Raw genomic sequence first — 12737 nt, forward strand, 5'->3', positions numbered from 1 at the left:
CAGGGCACATATAGACAAACAACCATTCACACTCACATTCATACCTATGGACAATTTGGAGTTGCCAATTAACCTAGCATATTTTTGGAATGTGGGAGGAAACCGGAGTACCCGGAGAAACGGGGAGAACATGCAAACTCCACGCAGAGATGCCTGAGGGCGGAATCGAACCCGTGTCTCTTGCTAACCACTCATCATACAACTCATTCATTCATTCATTTTCTATTGCTTTTTCCTCACGAGGGTCGCGGGGGGCGCTGGAGCCTATCCCAGCTGTTTTCGGGCGAGAGGCGGGGTACACCCTGGACTGGTGGCCAGCCAATCACAGGGCACATATAGACAAACAACCATTCACACTCACAATTCACACTCACAATTTGGAGTCGCCAATTAACCTAGCATGTTTTTGGAATGTGGGAGGAAACTGGAGTAAACGGGAAAGAACATGCAAACTCACAGAGATGCCTGAGGGGGGGAATCAAACCCGGGTCTCTTAGCTGTGTGGCCTACGTGCTCACCACTCATCCTACAACTACAACTAACAATTTCAAAATGTACTTCAAATAGAAGATTCTCTGAGAATGTATCATATTCGTCTTTTGCTGTAAGTTGCGCTTTGTTTACATACGGGGAGGTTTTCTTGTCGAATATGATGCCTTTCATTATTAAGAATCAGTAGGAAAATACACCATCAAGTATCAACTGTGGATGAATGTGAGCCGTGAGGCCCCCGTGACCTTGCAGCGACCCATCTCCCTCTTTCAGAAATATTCATATGTTCTCTCAAACGATGATGCCTCCTCGGGGTCAATATCTTTGAAGTGTGAGCATCACGCTCTCAATTTTGCAGGTTGGTTTCAATAATTTACTTGACATGCTCTGGGAGAGCGTGGCAGCGGGCGGCGGCGGCGTTGGCGGCGGCAGTCTTTGGTTGATGTGCATGCGGGGCTACATGCCCTCCCCACCTTCCTCACGGTGCTGATGATGGCTCCTGTTGCACAGGCTGGTGATGTAATTGAATTGCACGGGTCCCCATTTTACAGTCTGTTGCCATGTAATGAAGGCAGTTGTTTACTTGCTTCGTAAAACCTTATTATTAAGCAGCGACATGTGTGCAGGGTGAAGCTTGTCCTGTTGTTTCTGTATTTAACACAGTTCCGGGACGGGCGTCGGCATGCATTTATTGGCTCTTTTTGTATGCCTTTAAATTAACGGCTTCCACGTGGAAGGCAAGAATATCTCGGCAATGCTCGGTCATGATGCCGCGGAGCTGCTAGAGGACTCTGAAGGACACAAGCACTTCAATTGAAGTGTTGTATATTCCCTGGAAACTAATCAAGAAAAAAACCCAGAATAATAATCCCTGTCTGGTGTCATGATTCATTTTTATTTTCTTCCATATTTATGGAGTCACTCAGAAAGAGTAGTTCCAGCATAAAATCAATGTCCCATTAAAAATGTAATGACCAGGAAGAGCTTAAAACAGATGCCTGGGTTTTTTTTGTTTTTTTTTTTAAATAATTCAGACGTCTTAGCTCTTATTCAAAGTGTCATCAGCCCCGTCACGTTCTCTCCTATCCAAGACAGCCACGCCGAACAATAGTATAGCTGTGTGCTTCCTAGTAATGAAATTTGAAGTAAATTGACAATAAAGCCCTTAAAACCTCTCAAACAATGACAGAGGAGGCACCAGCTGAAGGCGCATTACTGTCATAATTACCCACTGAGTTAATGTTGACTAAGTCCACTTCCCCTCTCGATGTGTTTCACACTTATATATTACACCAATTTGCAGAATACATTATACGTGATTTGGTTCTCATACAGCATTCGGGTCAATTATTGTGTATGTTGCATGAAAAATGACAAACAAGAAAGTTTTTTTTCTGCAATAAGAGTAGACATGCAGGTTGCTTGTGCTATTGTTTTTATTAACGTTATCATTGCTATTGTTGTCATCATAAATTGTAGCAGAACAAGAGAAATCAAAACACCCCTCAGCAATCATGGCTTAAGTTTCAGAAAGAGAAATAGAAAGAGAGAGAGAGAGAGAAATAGAGAGAGAAAGAGCGAGAAAGTGGAAAATCTTAATCAGTTTTTTTTTTTTTTTTTTCTTTGAGGGCCATATGGAAGGTTTCAAGCAGCCAACCATATGTTGAAGGCTTTTGTCATGGAAATCATACTTTTTTGGCACTTCTCTTTGCACAGCCGAGCTGCACACATAAATAAAGGAAGGAATAGGGGGGAAGGAAGGGGGGAAGGGGTTGAGCATGATCAATTCTTTGTAGCTTCCAGAATATCGAGACACTCCCTGATTCATGTGGCCACCCAGACTGTAATTCATACATGTTTTTGTCTCTTTTTTTTTGTAAGAAAAAAAAAAGACAGAATGGGTAGAAAAAAAAGGGAAATTAAATGTCTACATGCATATTATAGCTGTTATGTATTTACACATCTATTTACAAAAAAATTGTCAAAGAGGAACAATGCCGCGTTTCGGTCACAATGTGGAAGTCAATAATCCAATCTGCTTCAAACTCAACGCTTAAAATGCTTTATCGTTCTCCTACTGTAAAATAGACACAAAATATATATATAACCTATAAGAAAGAGTCTGATGGAAGTAATGATTTGTGCGTTGGTTCAAAGTTCAATCATTCATAGACGTGCCAAATGGTGGTGATAGGAGACAGGTGGTTCGGTTGCTCTCACGCAGTGATTCAGCTGCACTGCTGTCGACAGCCGTCGACAGGATATATCGGCCGCATAAACAGAGCGGAAACTCCTTTTTTTTCTTTTAGTGTTAGAAATTCGCCGTCACTGCGATGGTTTCATCCATTTGCAATATGCAAATAGCTGACAGTGCATTTGCCTGCTGGTGCTTGACCTTCCCCTTGGAGGTTGCTCACCAACTCAATTACGCTTCCTATCTGCAGTCTGTCTGCAAACACCTGTTATCCTCCCACACTCGGCCGCCCTCCGCCAATCCCACTTCAGCACATCTCATCCTCTGTGCGTCTGTTTAGAGGCAGTTGGGATGGAGATGGAGGCTGATGGGGCGAGGGGGAGGATGTCGGGGACGAATAACAGGGGGAGTCGGATGTGCATTAGATTGTTTACCAGATCCTACTTTTTTTTACATTCATTCATTTTCTACCGCTTATTCTCACAAGGGTCGCAGGGGGTGCTGGAGCCTATCCCAGCTGTCTTGGGGCGACAGAGGCGGGGTACACCCTGGATTGGTCGCCAGCCAATCACAGGGCACATATAGACAAACAACCATTCACACTCACATTCATACCTATGGACAATTTGGAGTCGCTAATTAACCTAGCATGTTTTTGGAATGTGGGATGAAACCAGAAAACATGCAAACTCCACGCAGAGTTGCCCAAGGGTGGAATCGAACTCGGGTCTCCTAGGTGTGTGGCCTGCACGCTAACCACTTTTCGCACCGTGCAGCCCACTTTGTTATTTCATTCATTCATTTTTTACCGCTTCCCCTCACAAGAGTCACAGGGGTGCTGGAGCCTATCCCAGCTGTCTTGGGGCAAGAGAGGTGGGGTACATCCTGGACTGGTCACCAGCCAATCACAGGGCACATATAGACAAACAACCATTCACACTCACATTCATACCTATGGACAATTTGGAATCGCTAATTAACCTAGCATGTTTTTGGAATGTGGGAGGAAACCGGAGTACCCGGAAAAAAACCCACGCATGCACGGGGAGAACATGCAAACTCCACACAGAGATAGCCGAGGATGGAATCGAACTCTGGATTCTTAGCTGTTTGGCCTGCGCGCTAACCACTTTAACACCGTGCAGCCCAACATAACTATTTATTGACCATAAATGCTTGTTCATGACCTTCTCTAAAGAATCGAACCCAGGTCGAAACTGATCTCCTGACTGTGTGGCCCCCAGAAACATCCATGTTAGGTTAATTATGTGAATGTGAGTTTCTATAATTCTTCTCGCCAGAAGAAAGCTGGGATAGGCTCCAGCACGCGAGGATAAGCGGTAGAAAACGAATGAATGAATGAGTTGGTAGGTATACTTGTATAGTACAAGTCGGAGTCGCCAATTAACCTAGCATGTTTTCGGAATGTGGGAGGAAACCGAAGAACATGCAAACTCCACACAGAGATACCCAAGGACGGAATCGAAAAATCGGGTCTCTTAGCTGTGTGGCCTGCACGCTAACCACTCGAGCACTGTGCAGCTCACTTTGTTATTCAATCATTTAATTAGTCTTCTATAGCAGTCAAATGGTCCTTAACTGTTCTTATAAAACCTTGATACAATAACACAACAATAAGCATATAAAATAGCACTTCCACTTGTTTCTTGTAGCACTTCTGTAGAAAAAAAAAAAAGCTACCGCACCACCGTTATTATTGCTTTTGCACCTTTGAAACCTTGGTGTGACATAATCACACCTACATTACATCTGTATCAAGAATCTCTGGGAGCTTATTGTGTTCATTTTTTTTAGGAGACAAGATTGAGAATATTTGGAGGTTTCTTTTTATTGCCCTACATCGAGTGGAAACAAGACAGCTGTGATTGTTAAACACGTCAGTTGTCATGTCGGTGAAGTTATTGCCACGGTAATAAACCAAGAGTGTGACTTCCGCTTGCGGTGGTACTGTACATTGTTCCTCTTTAAAAAACTAAGTCCTGGTGGACTCTCTACAGTTTTCATGCATATAAACATTTTTCTTTGTTGAAGTGCAGCAGCATCTTACAAGTTCATCGGATTATTTTCAATTATAAATAAATAAATACATAGCAATTAAGTCTTCAATAAATAGAAAATAAATTACGAAATAAATAATGAAATCAAGTATTTACATACTAATTAGACGCAGCTTAAAAAAAATGAATGGAGCTTTGAGCGACATTATAAAAAGAGTCACTTTGTAACTGAGGGTGTGTTCGCTCAAACTCAAACTTTTTATGCGAGGAGAGCTCATTCTCTGACCCATGCACCTAAAAAGGCAGCAGACGTACGCCACCAAGGCGGAGGAAGAACAATGTATTTTCATAACCGTCGACAAATAAACCACCCGACCTCTTATTCCGGTTCTCCGGTTATTTGAGTCAGACGACTTAATTCCAGTACATGAGACCTGTCACACAGGTCACTTCCACATCTTAGCTCTTAAAGAATTTCAACATCAATGGAGAGCTTCGTAAAATGTTTTGGAAATACCCACAGTTACAAAGATGTTTTGTTTTTTTTTTAACAAGAAATATTAAGCACAAAAAAATAATTTTAGAAAAATCAAATAGAAAAATAACATTGGTGTGGAAAAAGGGGGTTGTCTTTTTAACCTTTTTAAAATGATCTCCCCTTGTTTTTTTTTTTGCAAATACTGTCATAGTTCACATTTTCATAAAAAGTTCATGTTGGCAGTTGCAAAAGAATTCAATTCTTAGCAAATAAAAAGCAGCATAAAAATACAAGAGGTCATTTTGTCTCTAAAAAAAAAACAAAACACTGTCCTTTTTTAGGTTGTTTTTTTTTTGTTCTTTTTCTCATTACTATTTGCTATAAAATATCAAGAATCTAAATATTATTACTATTGATATTAGTATAGTCATTGATAAAAATTCACATGCCAGGCCTCGTATATAATTGTGAACGTGTGTATAAGTGTGTGTGTGTGTGTGTGTGTTCGTCTGCGCCCATGCTAGTGCATGAGCACGTCGCTTACGTCTACGACTATCATCTACAGTTTCTATTTGGGAAAGGTCAATGATTGTATTTATCTGTGGACGATTAGCTACTGTGCAGGGAAAAAGAAATCCAGCATCTTCTGAAATAGTCTTTGCCGTTATCGTTAGAGCTTCTTCATAATCTCAGTGAAAATATTGCTTTCTAAAAAAAGGGAAGAAAAAAAGGCATGGAAGGCAGAGTGATCGGGGGTTTAACGGTTGTGAACCTATAATGGTGAAAGGGAGGGGGGCGGGGGGGTTCAAAATTCCGCAACTTCCACACTGTTAGTTGTCTGATCCAGAGTCGTCTTCGTCTGCGGAGCCCTTGAAGCAAGCTGACTCATAGTGCTTGTTCAGGTAGGACTTGAGAGCGAAGGTTTTATTGCAGCGCTTGCATCTGTAGTGCTTGAAGGCAGAGTGTGTTTGCATGTGGGCGCGGAGGTTTGAGCGGTCGGCAAAGGCTTTGCCACAGTGCGCGCAAGCAAAGGGCTTCTCCCCCGTGTGCGAGCGCATGTGACCCTGCAGGAGCCACGGCCGGCTGAAGGCCTTGCTGCACACGTCGCACTTGTGCTTGAGGTCGTGGGTGAGGATGTGCATGGCCAAGGCCGGCATGGACACGTACACTTTACCGCACGTGGGACACTTGCGCGCCATCTTGCTGTCGAGGCTGCGGTGCGTCTGCTTGTGTCTGCTGAGGTTGGACGAGGTGGCGTACGTCTTCCCGCACTCGTTGCAGGTGTGGCGAGCCGTACCCGTCGCCCTCTCCTGCGCGGCGGCGTTGGCGCTGCTGCTTCTCGAATCTCCCTCGCGAGCCTCGACGTCTCCCTTTCGTCTCGAGCGCCCGTCAGAGATGAAGAAGGCATCCATGGTGTAACCCTCGGACAGGGCCTCCGATTCGCCGCTGTAGAAGCCGCTGGCGGTCATGCCCGACTGGGGGCTGTCGGGGTGTTTCAGGTCGGGGTCGCAGTACTCGCCGCCGCTGCTCACGTGGGTGTACAGCGGGTCCGACACCGGCTTGTGCTCCATCTTCTTCTCCCCCTGGTATACAGATGGCGTGATGTAATCCTGGATGTAGCCTGGGTAAAGAGACGCACGCAAACACAGTTGGCCAGCAGTTGTGATGGATGAGGACGCGGTGACATGCCTGCTGATTACATCATTATCATGTTGGATGAAATAGTCAAAGAGCCGCACGGAGGTAATTGCATTTCTTCCGCATCCCAACAGGTTGGAGCACACAAAAGTGCAGCCATGCACGGAAACCTGATGAGCTCAGCTGCGTTGAGGAAAGTCGCTAAAATATTCCCATAAAGATGAAGGCACGAGTTGTGTTGGCTCAAGCTTATGTTTATGATTGCTGAATGGCAGGCACAAACGTGGAGCATAGGTGGAAGATGTGCTTTGGGAGTACTTTAATGCATGTACTTCAACCTTGTGTACCTTGAGAAACCCTCAGGTGTGCCGTGAGGAATTATCCAATATCACTTTTTATAATTAACATTTATTAATCATTCATTCATTTTCTACCGCTTTTCCTCACGAGGGTCGCGGGGGGTGCTGGAGCCTATCCCAGCTGTCTTCGGGCGAGAGGCGGGGTACACCCTGGACTGGTGGCCAGCCAATCACAGGGCACATATAGACAAACAACCATTCACACTCACATTCATACCTATGGACAATTTGGAGTCGCCAATTAACCTAGCATGTTTTTGGAATGTGGGAGGAAACCGGAGTACCCGGAGAAAACCCACGCATGCACGGGGAGAACATGCAAACTCCACACAGAGATGGCCGAGGGTGGAATTGAACCCTGGTCTCCTAGCTGTGAGGTCTGCGTGCTAACCACTAAACCGCCGTGCCGCCCCATTTATTAATCATCATTTGCAAATATGATGTCAACAGCCATTATGTCAATAGTATACATGGAGCCAAATATTACAATTTCATTTGGTTTATTTGCTCAAACGGAAAGAATTGAACAGGGATGGAATATTCCTGAATATTCCAAACGGAAAGTTGTCAGGGTGCGTCCTTTTTCTCTGTGGTGTTTTTCTTCTTCTGTTGTTTATTGGCGGTTGGCAAGCAGCTTTCGTGTGCATTACCGCCATCTGTGAAACTGAATCTAAACCATGGGGTCTCAAACACACGGACACTAGTTTGAGGCCCCCGCCTTGATATGAAAGTTTAATGTCAGTGCGGCCCGCGCAAGTTTGATATGGATGCTGTATGGTATCATGTACCCAGAAAAAATTATTACGTTTGATTAATGTTCATGTTAAAGGTTAAATAACAATAGTTATCCTCCCTATCCGTGTGGAAGTGGTAAGTTTTTGGCGTTTTAAGTTTAAAGGAAATAACTTGGAGGCTACCGTTTAGGTCGATAGCTCTCTAGTTTGCGAGTTAGCATGTCTCAAGACCCTGCAGTTATGCAATATGTATTACTATTCACAAGTGCAGTTTTATAAAAAAAAATCAAATATATATCTATATAAAACATGTCCTGAGTTTCATTATAAAATATTAGCAAGATTGAATTTGACCTTTTCCTGTTTAAATTTATCCCGGGTGCGTTCTTTCAGTGCATGCTCAGATATGACGTAGCACGCAGATCCAGACGTTCTTCACTTTTAAAAATGGAGGCCAGCAATCGGCGCCGGACTCAGCAAAGTTTGTTTTTGATTCAAACTAAATTTCAAGACTGGACAGACGAAAAAGTGGCAATACGGAGTTATTCCAACAAGTGAAAGAAAAACTTATCACGTGATGTTGATGTTTACGCTTTACTGGGCATGCCCTATTGACTATTCTGTTTGATTTTCACGGCGCATGTAGACAAGAGATTGGAATATTCCTTTCCATGGATACCATTGTTTCCCGAAAGGTCATTCGGAAAGAGAAAAACTCTTCATGTAAAAACGTGGCAACTGTCGAGTGTCTGTGGCGTAAAGACTAGCATAGCAATGTAATATTGCTCCGTGTGGCAACACCTGCCTTGTTCCTCCCATAGACTTATTGATGCACGTGTGACGTTGTGGTGACATTTTGTAACATTTTTGGTTAGTGGTGTGCCACAAGATTTTTCCAATGTAAAAAACACTGTTCTAATGTATGGCTACTGTGTACAACTGGGAATGGGAATGGGAATGGCATTTGTTGTCATTATACAAGATGTACAACGAGATTGGAGAGCTTCTCCTTTCAGTGCAGTAGTCAAGTTTAAAAAAAAAAAAGTATATAAAAGTAAAGTAAAAAAGACAATTTAACAAAATATATACAAGATATCCAAAATATACACATAGTATTGCACAGGAGCATATGCAGGAGCAGATATATTAATTTTAGTGCAATGATCAATGGGTCATAGTGCAAATAATGACTGGTGTATACTGGTGAGTAAAGTCACATATGAGTGTATTCTATTGGATTGTTACATAAATAAATATGATTGAGGTAGTAACAGAGGCAGTGATGGAAATATTGCCCATTTGCATTATGCTAATGACCGGGTACGTTGCATTTTGTCCTCCTTCAAGGAGGTTAAACACTCTTAAGAGTGATACCGAAAAGTTCCCTGTTAGTACAGAACCTGAATTCCGAGAGAAATATTTCCTGGCATCATTTGAGGCTCTCATTTCCTTCCTGAAAGAGCCTAGTGCCAAAAGTACTAAAAAGGCTTACTGGCAACCAAAAAAGAAGCCAATACATTCTCATGCTGCGACTCCGGAGAGCTGAATGCATTCAAGTTGCAGTTTACCTTCAGGGGAAATACACCTTTTGATTATTTAGGTTGATCATTTGAATGCAGAAACGAGAATTTCTTTCCCAGAGAGGCATTGGTGCATAGCTGGCAGAAAATGCCATTCCTATAAACACTGTGTGCAGCAAGCAGTGGAAATTGGGTATTGATGGCTTTTTAATGAAATTCAAACATTTGAACTGATCAATATTCTATCCTGTGTAAAATAGTGCAGATGTTGCAAGAGGCCAACAACAAGAGCGGGTATCAGGCGACAAAACAATGCTAGTTTATTGAACCCGGTTTGCTCGAGGACTGACAATTGGAGACGTATATCGGTTCGTGAAGAGGGTCACCTGTCTAATGCGGCGAGCATGCTCAAGTGGCTTGAAGAAACCATTAAGAAATCAGCTCAAGTGCTCTTGGATGGCGGTGTGTCGATGGCCAAGGACTTTTTTTGTCCATGCACCGATTTTGTGAAAGACACAGCTATGACATCGAAACACCAGGCATGTAAACACTCCCATGTGACACCGCGTGGGTTGACCGTTTCGGTGACAGGCAACACATACCAAAATGTATAAATAATGAAAAATCTTTCGGATTTTTTGTTAAATAACACTACAGTTCTATAATATGATTACATCTCAGAGTTGTTTACTGTGTTTGAATGAGTCAAGGTCAGGAATGAAGCTCGTCGTTTAGGACACACGCCGGGCTGTATAAGCCTTTTTTTACAGCCTCATAGACTCATTCCTCAGATGCAAAGCAAGCATGTAATTAATGGACCCTCTCAGCCAGCCCTCTTTGTTGTCAACAGACACTCAAGTCAAATGTCTCCACAATGGGGGGAAGAAAAAAAAAAAAAAATCTCCTAGCACAGCAGAAGTGCTGATGCTTGACGTCTCCTGGTAATTCATCTGTTTACCCTTTTGTAGGCTTGGCTTAAAAAAAAAAACATTGACTGAATTTTCAAGGTTATTTTTATAGATAGATCAACCATAACCAAGGAAGACACTCTGAAGTATTTGTAATTTAATCAAACAATCAAAAAGTCAGATCCATTAAAAAACTGACTGAATAACAGGTGTCCATTAGCAATATTAATCTGTCATAATGCTGTAAAGATATCCTAATAAATAATAATAATAACAAAGGCGCACATATGGCACTTAGGGCCGCAAAATGGAAGCAATGATCTTAAACTACACTGTGACTGTGAAAGTGAAGGTCGCTCTCGGCGCTGTAGAGTGGAGCTCAGACTGTCCGAGCCACAGTGTGAGGCTCTCGAGCCTTTCCTTCCCGTTTACTGTAAAACCTCACGTGACGGACCTTGACGCTATACCCAAGCATTTTAGTCTCCTTATTCTCTTTCCTATCGCTCGCCGCCTCCTTCCTAGGCTGCACTTGTTCAACGCATTTCATGTCTCTTGTGGCGGCGATGGGCCTGCATGGCTGAAACTCTAACCCCTGCTAGTTTTTTCAAATGCCCGGAAGGAAGAGAAAGATGTAGCCGAGCGATGCGATGGGGGTGGGGAGACATGTGCATGCTCCATTTGGAGAGGGGAGAGGGGGGCAAAAGGGAGGATCGGACCATGATGGGAAACTCAAGGACAATAACAGCTAAGGACAAATGTATGGTCCGGTACTCCGGTCTCTCACGTCTATCAACCCGCATGAAGACCGAATAAAATCCGCTAGCGAGCGTTCAGCTTGCGTTGGTGCTGAAGCGGCCATACATACACAAGTGATTAGACACACGTTTTGTTCCCTATTTACATAAGCTAATCCGCGGCTGTGACCTGAATCGTGTCTGTCCTTCACTTGGAGTCAAAAAAACAAAAGTCTGGGAGCAGGGTGGTGGTGGTGGGGGGGGTAGTGAGGGGCAGCCCGGTGGAAGATTATTCGGGATATATATTGATGCAAATAGCAGTTAGCTCAGCTCTTCATTTCCCACACCACCAACATGTTATTGGCTACAAAAACAAAGGATGATGCCATCTGTGCTAAGTGTGGAGTTATCGGGCGTGCTGAAATCAAGCACTCTAACACACATCATCGGTCTGCATGTCTGCAAACTGGAGGTATGTGAACTCACCATTCTCGCTCAGACGAACACCGCCGAGGCTGGTCACCGAGTCTGTGATGGAGCCTGCAAAAGTCAGCGAGTCGTTTAGGTGGTGGTGATGATTGTTGGTGGCTGCATTGGATGAAGAAAAATCATCAAGCTTGATCTTCTTCACCAAAAACGAACGGGGCATGTTTCAGTGGATGATAACACAGAGCGGCGGAAAACGCATGAAAGCAAAAAATAAAAACCTTCTTAAAAAAGAGAGAGAGAGAGAGAGAGCACACGGGTATAATGCTGGCTTCACGGTTAATCCTTGTGAAGAAAACAGTGTCCGAAAAACAAAAGATGATAATAAAAAAAAAATGCAACCCAGTGGTGAAAACAACGCTGATTTCAATGCTGTGTAATGCACTCTGGCTCCCTCAGTTTCCCCCAGAAAAAATGAAAAATAAATAAATAAAAGTGATCCTGTTCAGCACTGGATAGCTCCTGTGATGCAGCCGGCTTAAAGGACCAGTGAGGAGGAGAAGAGATGGAGACAGGCGCAGGGGAGGGAGAGAGAAAGAGAGAGAGAGAGAGACACACTGTCAGACTAGCTGAGATCAGCAATCACGCCAGCCTTTATATGGGGCACAGGCAGTGGAAGATCAGGTGGTGCTGCGAAATGGAGCTGCTTAGCTTTAATCCATCAAATGTCCCCGGGGACACACATCAAATTACTAGTGAACCGTCTGTGCATTCGCACACAGACACAGGAGAAAGAACATAGCCAGACCCCCGCTGCCCCCTCTGCTGCTGCTGCTCCCCCCCCCTCCTCTATCCTTACTTCCATTCCCCTCCTCTGCTTCTTTCACCCCGCTTATGCTCCATGCTCGGAGGAGGAGTGAAAGAGGTGGGATGGAGACAATGGAGACGTGGATGAGAGCACACTCGGTGTCCTGTCCCCCCATTGTTTTCAGATGAAGTGGCACAGTTTATGTTTGCCTTGTGCAAAGGCGCTGCCGCCGCCTCCCTCATGTCGTCTGCGTTACCTCGAACAGCTTTCACATGTTAGCGGGCCCTGCAAAACTATACTGATGGAGGTCATGTCTGGGACTACCGGACCCATTTTTTTTTTTTTTGGGAAAAAGACGCTCGGGATTTCCCGGGGGTTGTTGATGAGGCGGCTTCAGGGAGCAGTGCTTTCTCCCACAGATGTGTGTC

At 43.9% G+C, this 12737-nt stretch overlaps 1 protein-coding gene across 1 annotated transcript; it reads right to left on the minus strand.

The window, feature by feature from the left end:
* Window positions 1-441: 441 nt before the first annotated feature.
* On the minus strand, window positions 442-12113 carry scrt2 (scratch family zinc finger 2). The gene is made up of 2 exons (XM_058050505.1): window positions 11562-12113; window positions 442-6803 (listed from the first exon to the last, which is right to left on the minus strand). Exons 1-2 carry the CDS (start codon window positions 11722-11724, stop codon window positions 6013-6015), a joined length of 954 nt encoding a protein of 317 aa, XP_057906488.1. The 5' UTR covers window positions 11725-12113; the 3' UTR covers window positions 442-6012.
* Window positions 12114-12737: the final 624 nt, after the last annotated feature.

The sequence above is a fragment of the Doryrhamphus excisus genome, chromosome 16 (genome assembly GCF_030265055.1).
Source record: "Doryrhamphus excisus isolate RoL2022-K1 chromosome 16, RoL_Dexc_1.0, whole genome shotgun sequence".
Taxonomy (NCBI): Eukaryota; Metazoa; Chordata; class Actinopteri; order Syngnathiformes; family Syngnathidae; genus Doryrhamphus; species Doryrhamphus excisus.